The sequence below is a fragment of the Podarcis vaucheri genome (assembly GCF_965113315.1).
Source record: "Podarcis vaucheri genome assembly, chromosome: 11".
Classification (NCBI taxonomy): Eukaryota; Metazoa; Chordata; class Lepidosauria; order Squamata; family Lacertidae; genus Podarcis; species Podarcis vaucheri.
Genome location: NC_138749.1, coordinates 48,308,990 through 48,330,887, shown reverse-complemented (window position 1 = coordinate 48,330,887; position 21,898 = coordinate 48,308,990). Strand labels below are relative to the sequence as shown.

The following is a 21,898-nucleotide window of genomic DNA, read 5'->3' as shown; positions in this document are numbered from 1 at the left end:
CGCTGAAAGAGAAAGGTTTGTAATGGCATGGGGGAAATGACCCCAGACCTGTGGTAAGGCAGTCTGCATGAATAGTTTAACCACATAATAATAGCTGCCAGGTGAAGCATTTTGCTAAGGAGGTCTGAACTTAACACCTTGCTTGGATCCTTGTATGGTTTTAGAAAAAAGCACTTATGTTCTCATAGATTCTTATCTCATTGTTTGGCTCTGTTCCTATGTTTCAATGTATCCAATTCATATATTGATGCTGATTTTTCTCCTCCCTTGTTTTTTTATGCTATAGCTGCTTTGTGAATCTGTCTTTTATGGGAAACTGTATTCTATTATGTATTTTTTATTATAACCATTATATTTATATCACTGTTTTGATTTTTATGTTGTATAGATAACATGTTATGTATTGACATCTGTGTTCTATGTTGTAAACTGCCCTTTTGATGACGGATGGAATATAAAATTTAATAACAACAACAACAACATCCCCCTTGTCTCTTACTTTTTTGTATTTTAGAAAGTATTTGCATGGGAACTGCTCTTTTTCTGAATTCAGATATTCCTCAAAAGAGTTAAGTACAAAATGGCATACGAGAACTCTGAGCTAACATTATTTACGTGTATAGCAGAGCCCGTGGGCTTTGACACTATCCCTACAATCCACACGAGATCAACTTCACCTCAGGGCTCTCATGTCTTGCTTGCAGAGACTGGCTGCACAGAACAAATAGCACCTGATCCCTGAAAATCTCTATCAGACACCTTCAGTAAGTTTACTATCTCTTCCCAGATGTGCCCACATTACCTCTTCCCTGCCTAAAGCCCTTCCAGTGGTGATGTGTTGACATTTGTTCAACGCAGTTGAGGGGGGGAAAAACCATTCTAGACTTCTTCATTCATTAACATACAAAAACATTCCCTCTGCCCCATTCATCACTCACTGGCTTATTTTTTCCTTTTGCAGAAGTTGCTGAATTTCCCTTGCTATCTGTGGCTTTCCTTCCTAATGAGGTAAAGGGTGATGAGGTCTTGATTAGGCTTGGAGTCTGATAGTTATTATTATTGTTCTGGTTCCCGCTCAGTGTCTCCATTATGGAGCGGAAGGTTCCAAAGGGCCTTTTCTGCTGGTCTCCAGATTCGGCGTTGGATGAAGGCCGCTGAAGGACCTTACTTCGCTCTTTGTCCCTTTCCCCATTTAAACCAGCCTCCGTTTGTTCCTGTGCCACAGGCTCCTCAAAGGTCACTCTGAGTTTTAAATTCTGGGCAGTTCTGCGCTTGGAAGATGGAGATTTGAGGGCACTCTTGGGACTTGTGGCCACTTTGTGAGTCGTGGTGGCATCAGAGCTCGGCTGGCAGGTATCTCCCATGGCCTGGCTCTGAGATATAGTCCCAGTCTGGTACTGGGACTCATTATCAGGATCACTACTTTCCGAAGTGGGAGAAGGGCTGTTGCCATCCAAAGATTTTGAGGCTCTCATCCCAAAAGGGAACCGGCGCCCAGATGATAAAGTGTGCCTCTTAATCATCAGATGCAAATTCTCGGTGCTTTCAATGTTTTCTACTATGGGCTGTGGCCTTGGCTTGTCCACTCTATTCACGGGCGTATTCTTCTGATCCTCTGAGTTATTTGAATCTGTATCAGACTCACTGAGAGATCGCTGCATGAGATGCTTCAATCTTGCTAACTTCAACTCCTTTTTTTCCGGGGGAAGCTTCTTTGTACTCTTGGAGGCATGGACATCCTGAAATTCCAGGGACAGCTTTTCTTGCATGCAGACATTTTCAGAGATTTCTTTCCCCAGCAGCTGGCGTAGTATTTTATCTGAGTCTTCATCTTTCATCTTGGGACGGTTGTGGTGTGGAGTCCCCACACTGCCAAGAATCTGCATCCCATCATGGGTGTTCAATTTACTTTTCGGCAGAATCGAGTCATCTGCGTCAGATGGTTTCCATTGAAGCTTGCCAGAAGTAGGTGACGATGGCGAACTTCAATCGGGATAAATTGAAAACAAAAACAAAAACACCGTTCAGTACAAGCAACCACAACCAAAGTTATACATACATATAGTGCAATTCTGACATTTCCATTGCATATGTTTTCCAAACCACCCTACTGCTTTTTTCTTGACCTTTATCCACGTGGAATGTATTATGGAGTCACACTATATTGACTCCATTGTTAAGAATGTAAATCTGTTTCCAGGCTAAGCTTGATCCATTATTTCCTTTCTTTGCTAATCTCTACAGAAAGATTTCTGATTAAAGAGTTGCATTAGATATTGCTCAGCAGAATTTCTGAGAATGGCTTGAGGAAAACTGGAATACTAAAATGTACTTGGATCTTTTACATAAAAACCACCAAGTCCTGTTTTGGCATGTTCCAAAATTTAAATATGAAATTCTGCTTCATTAAAATCAATGGGAATTTTGACTTCATGGTAATGATAAAGAATTCTTAGGTCCCTGCTGCAAGAGCTTTTAATGCAAAAATTGAGATTTGGGGAACACAACAGAGAGAGGGAAGTGGAAGAAGGAGAGATGAAGAGAAAAGAATTACTGTAGAAGTAGGATTCTGTAGTCAGTTTACAGAAACTGTTTGGGTTGGATCCAGACTTGCAACAAGCAGAGTTTCTGCCATGCAACACTCTAATGGAGCAAGTGTGGGGGGGAGAGAAGAGGTCAATGTCATATATCCTTCTTTCCTCCCACAAAATCTGCTTCAGAGAGTTGGAACAGTGTGCAAAGATGTCACTGGTGGCTGCAGGGTAAAGGGGAAATTTGGCAAAAATTACTTTCCTCCTCTTCTTCCTCTGGGAACTTCCACTGAATCAAGGTGTCTCCAGCTGGAGAGGGCAGACTGGATCCACCCTTTATACTTTGCATAGAGGTCAACTTTACAAGGTCCCAAACGGTAAGAAGTATGAAAGCTGTTTAACCAAAATGGTTATCTAAGAATGTTATCTAAACAATGATGACGTGGAAGAGCATTCAAGAGGAATAACAGGAGGGGTTGGCAAAGTTTTTGTGGCTTCCATCAGTTCACGGTTCCGCAAATGCCACGGTGGGCTGGAGTGTGTGCGTGCAAACGCATGCACACATGCACGCACAAACGCTATTTCGGGCACTCCTTCCAGTGTGGAGGAGGTGTGCACAGCTTCCTATTGGCTGCAGGAGCTTCCTGCAGCCAATGGGAAGCTGGCCAGTGTCGCGGAAGGCGGACCCCGCTCTGCTCTGTGCCGGTTTAGTGCAGCGCACGGGAGCCGACCAAGCAGGTGGTGGGGGTCCATGGGCTGGTTAAATGGCCCCCATGGGCTGCTTGTGGCCCATGGGCCTCAGGTTGCCGACCCCTGAATAAGAGCAATAGCAATCTAGCATGGTTTGCTCAGGAGTAATTCCACTGGTATTGCTGAAACATGGCCTTGCAGATCAAATGGCTTACTGTTTAGAAGCTGGCCAAAAAAAAGAAAGGGTTTAAAAAACTGCATGGGCTGCATGGTGACAGGATCACAGGTTTCATCAGAAGTTTTAAATGCACAAGTAGATGACACAATTTTATATACACTTAAGGGAATTTTGTTCAAGGCAGAACTCTGATGCTCCCATTCTAACCCTGTTATTTCAGGCTAACTTCCACCTAAATGGAGGTGCTTAAGGGGTGCTCATTAACTGAATTTACTTCCATGCTTTTTATCAGTAAGTTATATTTATGCCTTTGCCCAATAATGCTCCTAATTGTCTGGCCCAACTCACACATGGGGAGCCTGCAGCAATGTTCATTCAGCTGAAGTCAAGGAACTGCGGTTAAAACATTGAAATGTACAATTCTATCTATGCTTCTGGTGCTGTCCATTTACATTAAGACAGTGAAGACAAATCGCCTTTACAGCACATGAACAGCAGCCTGCCTATTTTGCCAGCAAAAAAAAAGCCTTTTTATGAATTACTGGGAGTGTAAGATTACTGTAAGCCACCATAAGGTGAGGTTGTGGAAGTTCACAAGATGTTTCCTGTGATGTCTATGAGTCATCTAAAAGTTCCACAATACATCAAACTGAAAAATGTAGGAAAGTTAATTCCATTTAAACTCACAGAGTCCAGTATTCACACCTGCCAAATTAAAAAGGTATGAATTCCCATCATACGACATTTTGCTTTTTATTCTTTCACAGCATGAACGATTGGATCTTTAGCTGGAGCGTGACCTTCTCATGCAATAACCGTGAAAAGAGTCCAGTTCGAAGTACATTGGAATTCTATTCCAGTACGCCTAGTTACCTTGGGGATGTTGGCAGTGACTTGCCCTCTGATCTCTGTGTTTCTAGAAGCTGCTGGAGTTGGTTCTGCAATGTCACACGTTCTACCGTCTGCCTATAAGGAAATATTAAATTGTTAAGCCCACTTCTTCCTTGAAAGAAAAGCTGTTAGTGGATGTGGCAAAGAGAAATGATAGTTTTCACTCAACATCACTTTGAGGCGAAAGCCTCTGTACATTTATAATTTAAGAGTTGCACACACAGAGTGCATACAAATACTAAAATGCACAAAGGAGGTCTCTGTTCTGCAAATTGCTTCTAATCCCTGTGGAAACGCTGTGATCACTCTATTGTACCTTCTGAAAGCTGTCTGCCTTGTATACATTATTTATTGCTGGTAGTGAATCTGGTGTAAGTGGCAAGATTAGAATCCTAAGAAGCGGTTGCCGGAGCTGTGGGACCCACAACAATTAGCTTACCTGTGTCCAATTAAAACTGAACTCTCAGCAAACTTGAAATTAGTTCAATCTTGCCTGTGACTGGGGAGGAAAATTGGCTCAAGTTACCTCCCAAAGTTTCTCCTGAAAAGCGCTAGCTGCTTGGTAGAGCAAATGACACCATACAAAAGTTAAGGATAGCTGAGGGTTGTGGATCAGGGCTAAATGGAGCAGAGCAGTATATTTTATAATGGAGGATGGAGTGCGCAGATACCACTAAGGTTGCAGGTTCGATCCCTGTAAGAGACAGCTGCATATCAGTGCATTGCAGGCGATTGGACTAGATCATGCTTTTACAAACTTGGATCTCCAACTGCTGTTGGACTACAACTCCCATCATTCCTCAGCTCAGCAGGGCCCCCAGGGGTCAGGGATGATGGGAATTGTAGTCCAAAACAGCTGGAGACCCAAGTTTGGGAAGCCCTGGACTAGACGATCCACAGGGTTCCTTCCAACTCTGTGATTCTGCGATTGTGTAGAATGCATATGAACTTTTAAATGGGTTCTCTTCTGTCTATTATTCCACATGATTAATATTTGCAACGACTCATTCATACTTTCTTAAATAATAAAAACAATCGAATAAAAATAATATCTCTTAAAAAACTAATGTGTGCTGAGGCTAGATTTTCATTTGGTGGTTTAGATGGTTCACTCAAGATTCAGTGAGTCCCAATGTAGACCTACTTCAGTCACAGCCACTTGAGGAGACAGAGCAGTGTAGCCAAAGATAAATTGCCTGGGTTTTCATCCTGGCAGATGGAAAGCCATCTAAACAGAAGCCAACCTCTGCTCACTTGTCTGCTTTATCTCACCTCTCTCTACCCGTTTTAACTGCACCAGAGATTCCAGCAACATCTTGAGGTACCACATTGGCCTCCTGAACTAAATGAGGTGGTTGATCGCAATAACTCAACGCAAATGCATTGGCTCCCAGTACGTTTCCGAGCACAATTCAAAGTGTTGGTGCTGACATTTAAAGCCCTAAACGGCTTTGGTCCTGTATACCTGAAGGAGCGTCTCCACCCCCATCGTTCAGCCCGGACGCTGAGGTCCAGCGCTGAGGGCCTCCTGGCAGTTCCCTCCCTGCGAGAAGTGAGGTTATGGGGAATGAGGCAGAGGGCTTTCTCGGTAGTGGCGCTCACCCTGTGGAACACCCTCCCTTCAGATGTGAAGGCGATAAGCAGCTATCTTCTCTTTAAAAGACATCTGAAGGCAGCCCTGTTTAGGGAAGTTTTTAATATTAAATGCTGTATTGTTTTTAACACTTCATTGGAAGCCTCCCAGAGTGGCTGGGGAAACTCAGCCAGATGGGTGGGATATAAATAATAAATATTATTATTATTATTATTATTATTATTATTATTATTATTATTATTATTATTATTATTTACACCACAGCCCCATTCAGAAATACCACTCAGGCATTGATACAAAGTAAAGGGGCCATGCTGCCTAGCTCTGCCCTGACACCATCCACTGTAGCTTGCCCCACTTCTTGGCTTCCACACATGCAGGACAACATCTGCACCAGGGAAGCCTTTGGCAAAAGCTCTTTTGACCACCAGATCCTGCGGCACAGAATGGGTATGGTGTACAAGCTTTGCTTGCAGAGATCATTCTAAGGGGCAAAAAAAAGCCCCCACAAAAAAACAAAAACCAGGAGAAGGCTGTTGTCTGATTATGTGCTTCCCCAGACGTTGGACTGGGTTTAAGTCAGCAGGTCTCGTCTTATTAGTTAATCTCTGTATCAGGGAAAACCAAACATGTACATTGTCACTTGTGAATTGTGATGAATTCGGTCTGTTGCAAGTTCAGGGTTTTGTAAATCCTCTGCTCTCATCAGCTTTCTGTGCTGTGTAACTCACAGGAAAAAACATATTTATTGGGTCTCTCCTAACAAGTTACAGAGCACACATTTTCCCCAACACTGATATTATCATCTCCATGTAGGGAGAATGTCATGAGGGACACAGCTGTCTCTATATCAGCAGAGGGCAAGCAATCAACAGCTCTTTCCCACCATGAATTCTGCGTCTTCCCTCTCCGTTAAACCCTAGCTAATGTTTACTTTTGTATGAGTAAATTTCTAAATTTCCCCAGCAGTGATTTATTTCCCCATTTAAAACCATGTAGCAATGCTAGCAAGCATGTAAAAACGCATTGTTGCTTTCACTTTCAGAATGACTTCCTTAAAAAAAAATATAGCAGAACAAAACTGACAGCGCAAGTCCAGCTGTGGGGTATTTAACCGGATAATTTCCTGGCTCAAAGGACATTAGATTATTAACTCACTTCTCAATTCTAGAGCTTTGGAACTGACAAAGTCGGAGCCAGAAACCATCCACATGACTTCAGCCTATTTGCAAGGCTGTATTTGCTGTATTCACAAAAAGCAAATGCTCATATTGGCACAGTAAAGGATCTGGAAAATGCAAAAGTATTTTAGGTGGGACACCAATATGCTATTTTGTAGAAACCAGATGCACTTTATAAAGATCTTCCCTTCCTTCAATTTTCCCTCTTCCTTCCTCCCGCCTACATGTTTCCTTACACTATTTTAAAAATCACTCCCACCTTCTGTCAGCACTGGAGTGTAATGCAAAGATCCAAGATTTTGCAGATTCAGACCACTTATTTCCATTTGTTATTCCTGACTGTTGCTGGTCTACCTGTTTCACTTTCCCTTCATCATTTTCCTTCTCATACTTGAGTGCCTTGGCCAGGAACCAGAGCTGCCTCTAATTCAAATCGGTACTGCATAAAGTTCATTTATACAAAACAGCTGGATGTACCTTTATACCGAGTGACACACAAATCACACAGAAAACACTGCACCCTGGATTTGAACAATGTTTGGGGATTGCATTTATAACAATGTTAGAAACACAGTTGTACCTTTGTTGACGAACACTTTGCGACCCAAACGTTTTGGCTCCCAAATGCCGCAAACCTGGAAGTGAGTGTTCCGGTTTGCGAACGTTCTTTGGAACCCAAATGTCCAATGGGGCTTCCGTGGCTTCCGATTGGCTGCAGGACCTTCCTGCAGCCAATCGGAAGCTGCACCTTGGTTTCCAAACGTTTTGGAAGTCAAACGGACTTCTGGAGCAGATTCTGCTTGACTTCCGAGTAGTAAAGATTATTTTTCTTGTATTAATATGAACAGTCATAAAAATGTCAGTGCTGCCTTAAAGTTAGACTATTAAGTGGAGGGAGGAAAGTCACCCTGTTTGTCTATGTAAATAAGATCCAGGTGCTCTTAGAGGAAACTGGTCTTCTCGATTCATATCAATCAGAGTTTAGGCCCTATTTTGGCACAGAAACTGCTTTGGTCACCCTGTATGTTGCCCTATGTTGAGACAGAAACTGGGGGGAATGTGTCCTTGTTAATTCTCCTTGACTTCTCAGTGGCTTTCAATGCCTTCAGGAGTTAGCGGTGGGTGGCACCATTTTGTGGTAGTTCAGGTCCTACTTGGATGGTCGTTTATGGAGGGTGGTGCTTGAAAAGTGCTCTTTGGCTCTGTGGAGCATTCATTGTGGGGTTCCTAAGTTTTATACCCCATGCTGTTTAACATCTACAAGGAACAGCTGAGTGGGGTCATCCAGAGTTGTGGAGTATGTTGTCAGCAAAATGCTGACGACACACATCCTTTACATCTACAGGTGAGAAAGTGGGTGTGCTGGACCATTGTCTTTCCTTAGTAATGGACTGAATGAGAGCCAATAAACTGAAGCTCAATTCAGATAAGATTGAGGCACCATTTGTGGGTGGTTCCCCAGACCAGTTGGATAGGAGGCTGCCTGCTCTTGATGAGATTACACTCCTTCTGAAGGAGTGGGTATGCAGCTTGAGGCTACTTTTGGATCCCCTGCTGTGGCTTGAGACTCAGGTGGCCTCAGTAGCATGGAGGGCCTTCCATTTGCCCAGCTGCACCCCTATGTGGACAGGGATAGCTTAACTTCTGTTGTTTATGCTTTGGAAACCTCTAGGTTAGATTATTGAAATACGCTCTCTGTAGGGCTATCTGGAAGATGGTTCAGAAACTTCAGCTGGTGCCGAATTCAGCGGCCAGATTGCTCAAAGGGGCAAGATGGTTTGAGCTTATAATGCCAATCCTGGTCTGACAGCACTGGCTGCCAATTAGTTTCTGGACCCAATTCAAAGTGATGGGGTTTTTTTACCCATAAAGTCTTAAACAGCTCAGGACCATCATACATACCTTTAGGTACCTGGCAAAAGCATTTCCCTCCTCCCAGGCCTCTAGCTAATTAAACAATCTATGGCCTTTTAAATTGTGAGCAGGGGGTTGTTGTTCTTGCTATAATGGTATGTGGTTTTGTGTTGTTGTTTTTTTATATTGCAAAGCACCCTGTGATTTTCAGAGGAAGGGTGGCGTAGACATTTGATAAATAAGTAAATAATTTATCCAGGACAAGCGCTATTCTCCTTTTTGACAGCAGCCTTTTTGCTCCGGCTTGGATCCCTCCGCTTCTTGTTTGCCTAGTTGAAGCCGCTACATTAGCCGTTGGAAGTGCCTGCTGGTCTAAACTGCTTCTTTAGAAAAGAGCACAGCTGGACATGGGAAAACCAGCCCATGCCAATTCAGTGTGTGAGAAAAGAACCTCTGGGTCTCTTACATTTAGCACTTAGCTACTGTTCCGTCTGAATGTTGGGAGTGCGATGCCAGACCCTCGAGAAAAAGGCTTTTACAATCAGAACAATAGGCAAGTGGTTAGTCATGAACATGTAAATGTTTTACACTTTAATTTTGCACACAGGCAGCGGGATGGCAAGATGAAAGGAGAACCGCAGACGCTTGATGTATGAATGGATAAAATGGGGGAAATAAAATGAGGCTGCCAATCGTACCACTTACCTGGGAGAAAGCCCCATTGAACTCAAGATCCACTTTACTGTTTATACAAGGAATGTACTTTCATTATGCCCTCCAGGTGTCACAAGGTGAACGTAAGGTCAAGTTTAAAGGGGAATATGCAACACACAGCAGACATGCAGTTGGCTAATGGTTCTCACTGTGTGTCCATGGTTTATTTTAATAGGATGCACCTTCTTTTCCAGGGTTTCCCAAACTTTGGGTTTTTAGACTTCAATTCCCATTATGCCTGACCACTGGTGCTGCGAGCCAGGGAGGATGGGAGTTGTAGACAATTAGAAACCCAAATTTTGGAAACCCTGTTCTATTCAAATGTTACATTCAACAGCACCTGGACATGTTGACATACCTGTTTTTTAAAAAACAACACACCAAACACCTAGAATCCCACCATTATGAATGAAAACTTACTCTTTCAGTTGTTTCGTTAACTTCACAACCTGGGATGCCAACGACATGCACGTCTCCACCACAACCAGGTAACGTGAGCACATGGTGTGTCCCTGGCGCTCAGCACTTTGGGAAGGTTTTTCTCCAGCATGGTTTTGCATAGTGACATTTGCTCCATATTCAACCAGAGTCTAAAATATATACATGTATAGGTCTATTAGTAGGAACAGTTACCTTCAGAGGCACTAGGTTCATCATAGGCAGAAGGGAAGTTCCACTCCCATGATATATGGTAACAGGGACCAGACTAGATGGGTTTTAAAAAGGGCTATGCATAACACTGGCAGCCAAGACATGCGAAATACTGGGGAAGATGAGATGCTCTGATTAAAAGAATGGTATATTAAGCTTTGGGACTGAGAGAAGCTGAATCAAATTACCTCGCATATAAGGGAAAAGAAATATAAATAGATTTGACGAAGAAAATAATTATTTTTCACACGCAAAACTGAGTACTAAAACTGGCAACCCTTTTCCTGTTTTACAAGCAGTGAGCAGTTCGTTGTAAATACAGTGGTACCTCTGGATATGAACGGGATCTGTTCCGGAGCCCCGTTCGCATCCTGAAGTAAACCCACATCTGTGCATGCGTGGGTCATGATTTGCCACTTCTGCGCATGTGCGAGGCGTCATTTTGACCGTCTGCACATGCGTGAGCGGCAAAACCCGGAAGTAACGCATTCCGTTACTTCCGGGTCACCGCGGAGCGCAACCCGAAAGCGCTCAACCTGAAGCAACTTCAACCAGAGGTATGACTGTATACTGTTGGTCTGATTGTGAACTTGGAAATTTTGTACACTTACATTTATGGACAACATTTATAGCTATTAAATCATTTTTTAAGGGAAAATATGGACCTGTACTGAAATGTTATCGATTATATGACTGTCTAGAAGTCTACATTTCAAATCAGTTAATATATTTTTTAGGATTATACAAATTAATTGATGAGGATAAGCTATTTTGGGGACATGGCAGTTGCTGTGGGAGCAGCAGTCAAATCCTGCTACTGCCAGCCAGAGGGCTGGACTGAATCCTACATTTCATTTCTCCACCACCACAAACCCTTACTTTAAGCAGTGTACAAATGAGCTGAAATTATGCTATCCTAATTAGCAGTCATATCAGATTTTGATTCTGTGCTAGTTCAGATGGTTTGCTCATGTGATAAGCTTAGGACTCGATAAATCTGGTGCCACTGTAGATGCTGCAACTAAATTATTAATTATGCAATGAAATATTTGGAGTGCTCTGTGGGTAGCTTTAAAAATTCCAAAAACAAAATCTTGCAGAATGACTTACATTTGGGATCCATGGAAACTTTGATTACCTGAAGGTGTTTGTTTTCTTAAAGTGTATAGACTCTGAGCTGCCTGCATGACTGAGCAGTGCAGATAGTCAATCAACAAAAATATATTATATTTTCCCTCCTGTGCTTTGCAATTTCTGTTCATAATTAGATGACTAAGGTTTTGCTGCCATGTTTGTCTGGTGCCACTATTATTATGGGTTACAGAATTGCAGAATAAACAATGGGTAGGTGGTTAAGACGAAATTAAAGATCTCACATGCCACCACATTCCTGGAACATTTTTGGATCCTCCCAAATGCAGAAGGGAGAGAACATGCAAAAGTGTCTCCCTCACATATCCTGTAAAACTGTCCGAAGTACGAAGCCACACTCATATTTCCCCTGTAGAGAAATGTGTGAGTTCTCCCTGCATCTAGAGCAGGGACTGGAAAGCTCCAGGCCCTTGGACTCTCTCCAAGCCACATCCCCTCTTGAGAGACTACGCATTTTGCAGGCCCTGCTCTATGCCCTCCTTATTTGATTGGGTGGAATGTGTCTTGGTGGAATGTGTCTCTGAATTGTGATTACGCCTCTTCATGCCTGGGTGGAGGTCTGTGTGCATCTCCAAATGACAGAGGGGCTACAGATGGAAGGAGGAATCTGTGAAAAACATGCCCCCGCCTCCATTCAATGTGCTTATATGATGTATGCATCTCTTAAAAGTACAATGAATGACATCAGCAACGATGCTAAATCATGGTTTAGTGCTATGGGCAAGACCCCAAGCAAAGCCTCCAGCTCACACTCCTCCTTCTTGTCCCACATGGCCAGGAGATAAACTTCTGCAGTGTTAGGTTTCACTTCCCACAAAATCCTGGATTGTTGTTGCATATGAACCAGAAGCTGCAGTTTGCGTGTTTAGACCTTTTAACCTCCCCTTAAATAAATTCAGACAAGGCACAAACTTTGGTTTGGTTTTTGGCAGAATTTAGGCCACAACTTTATTGATTACATCAAGTGAGTGGTTGCATAGGCTCTGGTTCGACTAGCTCTCTGCACCGTTGCAGGTAGCACTGACCCAGGGCACCAGCATAGGTCAGCCAAGGGTGAACACTCGGAACAGTGGAAAGCCAAGGCCAGGCTAGTCCACCACCCAGATATCCCCCTGGACTCAGGCATGGGCACAACCCCTCTCAGGGTTGACCAAACCATTGACTCCCTGGATTCCTTTAACGGAATACCCTTCACATAGGGATGGCGAGAGTGTTCTCCCATCCCTATCACCTGAACCAGAGCTGATCCGCAACCTTACAAGTTGTGACGATTTGCTACCTGGCAGGCGAAACCCAAATGGCAACAGCCAATCAGCCAAGTGGGGAAAATTCCTGCCGTGCCCCTGTCCCAATAACACACGACAGCATAGCAAGGTCAAGTGCAAGCCCTAAATATACGGAGAGGTGGGCGGGTGTTCTGATGCACTGGCCCAAAGAGGAAGCTCAGGGTTACGTGCATGGGCATATATAGGTCCCTCAATCCATCTGGCTAGCGTCCCATTGGCCTGATTAAACCCAGCATCGAGGGACCTACCAATAGGGTGTTGTGTCCAATCGTACCCACCCATAACACAGGGTTTGGCTGCCAGGTCGCACCTCTTTGAGGGAGGACATGATTTATCACAAACTCGTCAGTTTCAAGACAAGCCAGCTTCAGGCAGGGGAGGGGTTGCAGCTCAGCAGAGCACATGCTGTTTGTGCCTGGCCTTGCTGCTGCACCCCTGGTCCCCTTGCTGAATGGCCGCTTGGGTAGCGTTGAGGGGCAGGATACATCTGCCAAGGGCTGTGCTGGTCGGCTGGGTTCCTCTCTGCAAGGGCAGGCAAGCAGTGCAGTTTGTGTTCAACAGGAAGCCAGAAACTGTGGAAAGTGAAGCTAAACACTGGTCACATGGCTGCAGGTGAGAAGAAGGGAAAGCTCATGAGCCTGAGGTTTTGCTCATGCACGTAGCACTAAACCATTTTAAAAGTATATGTGAATGGGGCCAGCGTCTTCTGTTCTTCTGTTTCCACTGTGTTTTTGGAGGGGGTTTTGGTTTTAAATACCTGTATTGTACATCAGAATCTATAAACATACAATACATATATCAAACAATACAATACATATCTACAAAACATACATTACCTATATACATACCCAACATGAACGCACCCACAGTGAATTGACTTCCAACCATTCTCGTTGTGCTAGTTTACATTTATTTAATCTGTACGCATTTCATTTTGGATGTTCTATTCTTCCAAATATTTTCCAACCTAAGTTCGTTATATTTTCTTTATTTTCCAGATTCATTCACTGTCTGTCAGGAGATCTACCTTCTCCACATAGTTTTTAAGGTATTCTTTAAAGATAGTGCCAGCCCTGTTGTTGCATCTCTAGCATACGTTGTATCGTATAGTGGTTAGTACTCTGTGTTGAGTAATGGGCTACTATGGATTTTTCACTTAGAACAACCGTCTGAAATAAATGTAGATTATTATTTTTTACCTGTATACATCCCAGATACCCATGCTGGGCAGCTACATGGACTGCGCTGTTGCCATCCTGATCAACTTCATCTAAAGAAATCCCTTGTTCTTGCATAAACTGAAGTAGCCACAGAAGGATTTTCTCCTACACACACAGAAAGAAAAAGATTTAAAAAAATAAAAATAAAAAAATTGAAAGGTGGCTGCCATCTTCTTCTGTGTTGAAGGTAATTATAATTATGGAATATGTTCCAAGTCTTAAGATACATTTACATAGCAGTTGCACTGCAGAATCTAACAGAGGAACTGCCTTAGCTATCCTTACTTATCCCATCTTAGATGCTGCTCAGATCACTTTGAGCTTTAGTAAGATCCTTAAACATTCTCATTCTGCAATTGTAAACTCAATTAGTTAGGAGTAAGCCCCACTGAATTACTTCTAAGCGAACATGCAAAGGTTTGGGCTTCATATACAATGGTACCTCAGGTTACATACGCTTCAGGTTACAGACTCCGCTAACCCAGAAACAGTGCTTCAGGTTAAGAACTTTGCTTCAGGATGAGAACAGAAATCGTGCTCCAGCGGCGTGGCAGCAGTGGGAGGCCCCATTAGCTAAAGTGGTGCTTCAGGTTAAGAACAGTTTCAGGTTAAGAACGGACTTCTGGAATGAATTAAGTACTTAACCTGAGGTACCACTGTATTAAGTATACACAAAATATTGGTACAGGTAGGCAATATTTATGGATAAAAATTGCTGGTTGAAATGTCCTTCCTTCCTTCCTTCCTTCCTTCCTTCCTTCCTTCCTTCCCTTTTTGTTCAGCATTTGGGAGAGCAAATGACTTGATTGAAAGTGCCAGGGCAAGTGATGAATAAGGGACTGGTGAAGAGCTGGATGACAAAAGATCACCACAATGTATTGGAGAGTTGCAGTTTTTGAGGGCTACCTCATGGAGCAGATCTTAGATATTGACTTCTCAAAGGAAAATTGGTCATTTTTTCAATAGGGAGTCCTCAAAATTCTGCTGCCCTCCCATAAGCTACTCCAATACTTTGTCACTCAGTATTTTCCCCCTCCTGTACTGTATTGAATTTTCTGTATTTTTGATCCCCACTTCCACCATGGTTTATTTTGTTCAATTTTGGTTCCGGAAGAATTCTACAATTTGCATTTTAATATTAAATAAATTTAAATTTAAAACAAACATGTTAAAACACACACAGCAAGTTCTCAGGCAGCTCATAAACTCCAGAAATGTCAAATGTAGAAAAGTATAGATTCTCAATTGGTTTCAATATGCTAGAAATATACTTTAAGCTACTTATTTTTCATTGGGATGACCTGGACAAAATGTGATATTTTAGAGCACATTGCTAACTAAGTCCTCGTGGGCTTACTCCCAGGTAAGAGGAGTTAGGCTAGCAGCCTTTCTGTTACAAGAATGAGCCTCAGCAAGTCTCAGTCTTGCTTTCCCCACTCCCTTGGCATGACTGTAAGGAGATTAACCAAAGTTTAGTGTGTTGCCCAAGCTCTAAACTGTGGCCATTGTTAATGATGATGAGTTGGGAAAAGTCAACTTCAAAACCATGGTTTAACGTACACAAAATGGGCTATTCTCAGATAAGCCACACATTGGCAAAAGCAATCAGTGAAGCAGGTGAAACCAAGGTAGCTATTTGGATAGCCTTATGGGGCTTAAGGGACATGGGTGGCGCTGTGGTCTAAACCACAGGGCCTAGGACTTGCTGATCAGAAGGTCGGCGGTTCGAATTCCCATGATGGGGTGAGCTCCCGTTGCTCAGTCCCTGCTCCTGCCAACCTAGCAGTTCGAAAGCACATCAAAGTGCAAGTAGATAAATAGGTACTGCTCTGGTGGGAAGGTAAACGGCATTTCCATGCACTGCTCTGACTCACCAGAAGCGGCTTAGTCATGCTGGCCACATGACCCGGAAGTTGTCTGAGGACAAATGCCGGCTCCCTCAGACTATAGAGCGAGATGAGCGCGCAACCACAGAGTCGTCTGCGACTGGACTTAACGGTCAGGGGTACCTTTACCTTTAAGGGGCAACTATTTTGTTCCCCCTTAACATGAGATGCACATTAATGGGAATGAAAAAATGTTATGGTGTAAAATGCGCAGACGCCTCCCCCTAACCCCTCTGCATGAATGTTATGAAACGAGCTTGGTTAATGTTGTCTTCATTATAGCAGTTAAACTAAAGGCAACAACTACAATGGGTAAGAAATGAAGATAGCTACAAATATAACACTGGCTGCAACATTTAGTTGGTTAATTGATTTAAAACATTGTATAAACTAAAAAATGTATCCTCATTCAGGCAGATTTCTTTCTTTCTATTTTTGTAATATTTTATTACCACAACTAAAAGGTAAAGGTAAAGGACCCCTGACAGTTAAATCCAGTCGCAGATGACTCTGGGGTTGTGGCGCTCATCTCGCTTTACAGGCCGAGGGAGCCGGCGTTTGTCCACAGACAGTTTTTCCGGGTCATGTGGCCAGCATGACTAAGCCGCTTCTGGCGCAACAGAAAACTGAAACCAGAGCAGCGCATGGAAACGGTGTTTACATTGTTACCGGAGTGGTACCTATTTATCTACTTGCACTTTTTGGCGTGCTTTCGAACTGCTAGGTTGGCTGGAGCTGGGACTGAGCAATGGGAGCTCACTCCATCGCGGGGATTCGAACCGCTGTCCTTCTTATTGGCAAGCCCAAGAGGCTCAGTAGTTTAGACCACAGCGCCACCTGCGTCCCATATTAGCACAACTACTAAGTGCCATTTTAGGAGATTCTTTTTCTCCTGTGTGAGAAAGAAAGCACAACGCCTCTTCTGAGATGTTATGAACTGCAATGCAGTCTTGCATTATCTAAAACAAAGGAAATAATATACCTTTTAAAAATGTGTCCCCCCCCTCCACAGGCCAATTTACAATGCAATTTTAAACATGTCTACTCAGAAGTAAGCCCTGTTGAACTCCAGGGCAAGTGCTTCTCGGATTCCAGCCTTAATTGATTTATTGATGAATTTATTGACTAAAACTCATATGCTGAATCAACCATCTTTAACTGAATGGCATGTCTAATATATAAAAAAACCAACACTCCCTGGGGATTTTGAATTAATCACTCCATCTCACAAAGAAGTCAGGTGGTTCCTGCTAACACATATGGCATCCAAAGAGAGACACAGAGAAACAAGAGGGAGGTATCTGCACGTTCAGGGGAAGCCCAAAGACAGAAGCAGTCATTTAAAAAAAGCCTTGTTAAAACCCCAAAAGGGTAGGGGGTAGTTTTCCCACAGTCAACAAAGTCTGAGCATGCTCAATAACCAAAGGATGTTCTAGGCCAGGCATGTCCAACTGAGATCTACTCCCACTATAAAATAAAAAACTGGCAGTGATCTACTAAAGTTGTTGAGCTTTTTTTACCTGTTAGGCGGTCCTGTTCTATGCTAATTGAGAAAGGGGAGGCTGGGGAGATACGAGAATTTAGTGTCCTGGAGGAGAACATGGTTAATTGCCTGGAACTCTGAACAGGAACACATCTGTTAGAAGCAAACCCTCCAAGTGTCCCTATTTTCCAGGGACAGACCTGGATTTACAGAATCTGTCCTGGTTTCTGATTTGATCCCAGAATGTCCCACTTTTTCTTAGGACATCCTTGTTTCCACTGGAGAAATGTTGGGAAGGTGAGGCTGCATTACAACATTTTGCTGTAGGTTTGAATTGTATACAAAAAATACTCAAGTTCCGAACATGACAAACTTTGCCCTGCTGGGGTCAAGATGCGTTTTGAAAGTCTGCTTATTTGGCAGAAAGTTCAAGTAGAAAATAAATAGGGCTGGTTTTTTTGTTTTTGTTTTAAAAAGTATTAACTGAATTCAGAGTCTAGAGATACACACATTCTTGGAGATATGCTTGATCCCCATCTCTTCCTGATCTCACACTTGGCAACAACTCAGTTGGCTTATTTACCATTTTTTCGGTTCAAGGATATTTCTGAAGACAGACTTGGAACTGAGGCAGGGCAAGTTTTTCTCAAGAATAAAACATCCTGTACGAGCATTGTAGGACAACATCGACATCAATGGGCCTATTCTTTGGCTGCTTTTATTCTCATGCCTTCTCCATCATAGGAAGTATTTACTTAAAAAACAGGTACCATATGTGCCAAGTGCTAGAGGAAATAATTGTACGTTGAATCCATTCAAAAACACTTCTTCTTTATAAAAATATTTCCCTTGCATTGCAGCCAAGTCTGGTGTTTACACGGGCTATCTTTTGCTTGAGCAACTTTGCATAAGGTTGGAAAGTGTCTAGCAAATGCATGTATGTTAAAATTACTCAATATTTGTTTCTATAGTTCCCAATACTTGAAAAAAAATTGGGGAAAAAATGCAATGCCTCTCAGTGTATTAAAAAAACCCCTCTATCTATGACTGACTACATTTCAAAATTTCACATTTTTTTGGGATAAGGGTAAAAAATAACTCACTGTATGGGCAACCTGAGTGATTTATCTTTTATTCATTTATTCACTGCTTTTCATAAAAAGGCAATATAAAATACATAATCATAAATAACTAATAAAAGAACAAGACTGATGAAATCCATAGAACCAACACATAATTTTGGCCTCAATGAGATAATACATTATTCAGCAAATCATAGGACTCAAAGAGGACCTTAAAACAACATTGGCCATTTCTGTGAAGGTATGGATGAAAAGGTACATGTTAAGTAATCAGTGAAATAGGAAAAACAAAGACAATGCATCACAAGAGACAAAGAGGGTGCCACAACCAAGAAGGCCCCAGTTTGGATCATCATCACCCCTCTGACATTGCCCGAAGGCTATAAGAAATGCCCCTTCCAGGGATCTCAATGGTCAGACTAACACACATTGCATTAAATTAAAACAAGAATTCAAAATGTAACTGTACCTGCCCATAGCAACCTGCATAGTGAATAAGGCTTGGGTGGTCTTTTGAGCAACTTAATTCTGCAATGGCTTCTGTTTCACTCACCATCCATCTCACACACTCCAGCTGACCATTCTAAAGAGAAGAAAATGAAGATGTAATTTTTTTGGAACATTTATACTTAATTTTGAAACTTTTTGTGTATACAGTATGTGCGTGGGAAACATATTTTCCATTAAACATTGTAATAGCAGTGATTGTAGGGTAGGCCTATTTACAGGCGCTGCAATTCACAGGTCATTTCTGAAACACAATTTTTATTTAGCTCTACGGGGCTTAAATATAAAACCAGTCTTGGATACAGCAGCAGTGTTTGCTTAATGACGTCCCTTCTGAAATTCCTACAAATCCTGCATATATCCCTTTGCAAATACCTGTTTATTTCATATTCATCCCATTCATAATCTATTGTCATCTGTTCTCTCATCTACATTTCATACAATTTCTTTTTTTATTAAAAAATCCCTATTTTAGTTCTTTTTATTAAAAAGTTGTCTTTCAGGATGGAGTCCCTTCAGGATGGTTTATAGAACACTATAATACGTAAAAATCCTCACATAGTTTTATGTGTCAAAATGCTCACATAGTTTTAAAAATGTAGATGAGAGAACAGAAGACAACAGAACACAAGAGTAGAGAGGCAGATGCATTGATATTATAAATAAATTTGAATAACGTAATTAACAACATGGCGCAATCAAATACACCTCCACTTAGAAATTCAATCAGGCTTACTCCTGGGTAAGTGAATATAGATTGGCATCCTTCATTTATAATCCTAAACACAAGTAACCAGGAGTAACTTCTGAGTAAGTATACTCTTGCACACCACCCCAATCTCTGAGCTGTGTGAGATTCCAGGGTTTCCTCACCCAGGGTTCAGTTTCCTGGGAATGAGGAACAGCGGAGACTGTGGTGTCTTTATGATATATGGCTTAGTTACACACATAGACAACCTGAGCCTACAATGGAAGGGCTCACAGCATTAACACCCCAAGGGGGTCTTGCTTCTCTCATGACCACAGCCTTGGATTCCACCAGAGATCAGACCTGAACATACTTCCAAACTTTTCCTAAAAGGGAGATAAAAGTTAAGGAGCCCGCCATTCCTATTTTGTGCTTTTTCCAGAACCTCTTGCTTTCACCCTGCGAAAGTGGCCCCAGTATTTTGCTTCATTTATTTTGCTTCATTTGCAGAATATCCCAAGAGAAGTTTAACTCCATCATTGTCCTTCCTGTGCACACCACTGAATTTTACAAGGGCACAGCAGTGCTATAAAATGTAGTGTTTTCTTGTATTACAGATTTTCCTGTAGTCTGAACTTTCTTCCAGATGACATTAATTATTTTTGTTTCTGACAGGTTGCCTGCTGTTCTCCACAAGAGGTAAATGTTTACCTTCATGTGATATTCCAAAGTGGTTTTGATATCTAAGACGTTTCAGCTCTGGATGTGGCACATTAAAGTAGACGCTGCATAAGGAAAACCCAGGAGTATCAGCAGCCTTCACATATGTACCTTTCATCTCATTTATCTTCCTTAATATACTCATATTATTACAGCATAATCAACTTGTGCCTCAGGTCTGATTCTGGAAATAAGGGTTTTCAAAAAAAAACCACACGAAACAAACCTGAGCCAGTTAGCATATTGTTGCACCGTGGAATCATAGTGGAACCCCCTAATGTGTGGGTGGTGAATTGTCACAGGTACGGGATATAAAACGGATGATCTGTGGTTGCAGTTGATCTTTCACTGAAGCTGCTTGAATGACCTGCTTCTAAAGAATGTTGCTTGGATCTCACAACGGTTTGCTTAGAAAACTCTCCCAAAACCAAAAATAAAAAGCAGCAGCCAGTGACGCCATTGGATCCGGCTCAATGGCAACCAACCAGGCAACCAATGGTCACCAATTAACTCACAGGAGATGTGGGTGCCCCTGAGCTTGAATCCTGCTTCTTGCCTTCCCACAGGCATCTGATTGGCAACTGTAAAAACATGATGCTAGACTAGACGGGCCATTGGCCTGATCCAGCAGGCTATCCTTCTTCTTGTCATTTATGAATTTTTATTTATACTTTTCAGATATATACGTGTCACGGGAAATGGGGTTGCTTGTGTGTAAACCTCCAGCTGTTCCAAACTGCTTAGGGGGTTGGTGGTGTCTTTCCCTGACTGAGCAGCCTAGGTGCTGCTGCCGCTCAGTCGCTCGACGAGTCCGTGAGTGGGTGTTTCCTAAATTTCCTCCACATAAAAGCTCCTTGACTGACACCCTTCGCCTCACCTCTCTGCGCGTAACCCTTCTGCGCAGAGTGGGCGTGCCCAGAGGTGCCCCTCCACTCTCTTCACTACCTTCAGTGCCAGAGTCTCGGAGCCTCTCCTCCGAGGTGCTTCCTCCCTCTTCCTTCTTCCTGGTGTCACCTGGACATTCTTCCCCAGATGACGTTCTCTCTCTACCCTTACTCGTTCCTTCTTCCGCAGAATCGGGAAGCACCGCCTCTCCCCTCTGCTCCGATGTCAGTTCCCTGACAATACGTTTATTGATTTTACAGTCATCTTAACATTTTGAAACTTGACTTCCTTCCCCCTCTTTCTGCAGTTCCTTAAATTTATTTTTAATCTCTTCTGCGTATCCAAATTAACGTAACTTACTCATTTATTTAACCTCTTTAACTATATACTCATATATTGTTGTTGTTTAGTCGTGTCCGACTCTTCGTGACCCCATGGACCAGAGCACACCAGGCACTCCTGTCTTCCACTGCCTCCCGGAGTTTGGTCAAACTCATGCTGGTAGCTTCGAGAACACTGTCCAACCATCTCACCCTCTGTCGTCCCCTTCTCTTTGTGCCCTCAATCTTTCCCAACATCAGGGTCTTTTCCAGGGAGTCTTCTCTTCTCACGAGGTGGCCAAAGTATTGGAGCCTCAGCTTCAGATACTCTTATATAGCTGCAGGTTATTACAATAATCCTGCCAGTGTTTTTATCTGTTTACAA

General features: G+C 42.6%; 1 protein-coding gene across 5 annotated transcripts in view; it reads right to left on the bottom strand.

Moving 5' to 3' along the window:
* SNCAIP (synuclein alpha interacting protein) overlaps positions 1-21,898 on the bottom strand; it is a 123,620-nt gene that overhangs the window by 9,455 nt on the left and 92,267 nt on the right. For all 5 annotated transcript variants that reach the window (XM_082191560.1, XM_082191563.1, XM_082191561.1 and 2 more), the window contains 5 exons: positions 18,863-18,976; positions 13,922-14,047; positions 10,054-10,223; positions 4,273-4,365; positions 939-1,983 (listed from right to left, as the gene is read on the bottom strand). In XM_082191560.1, coding sequence (XP_082047686.1) covers positions 939-1,983; positions 4,273-4,365; positions 10,054-10,223; positions 13,922-14,047; positions 18,863-18,976 — 1,548 coding nt within the window. The remainder of the gene's footprint in view (positions 1-938; positions 1,984-4,272; positions 4,366-10,053; positions 10,224-13,921; positions 14,048-18,862; positions 18,977-21,898) is intronic.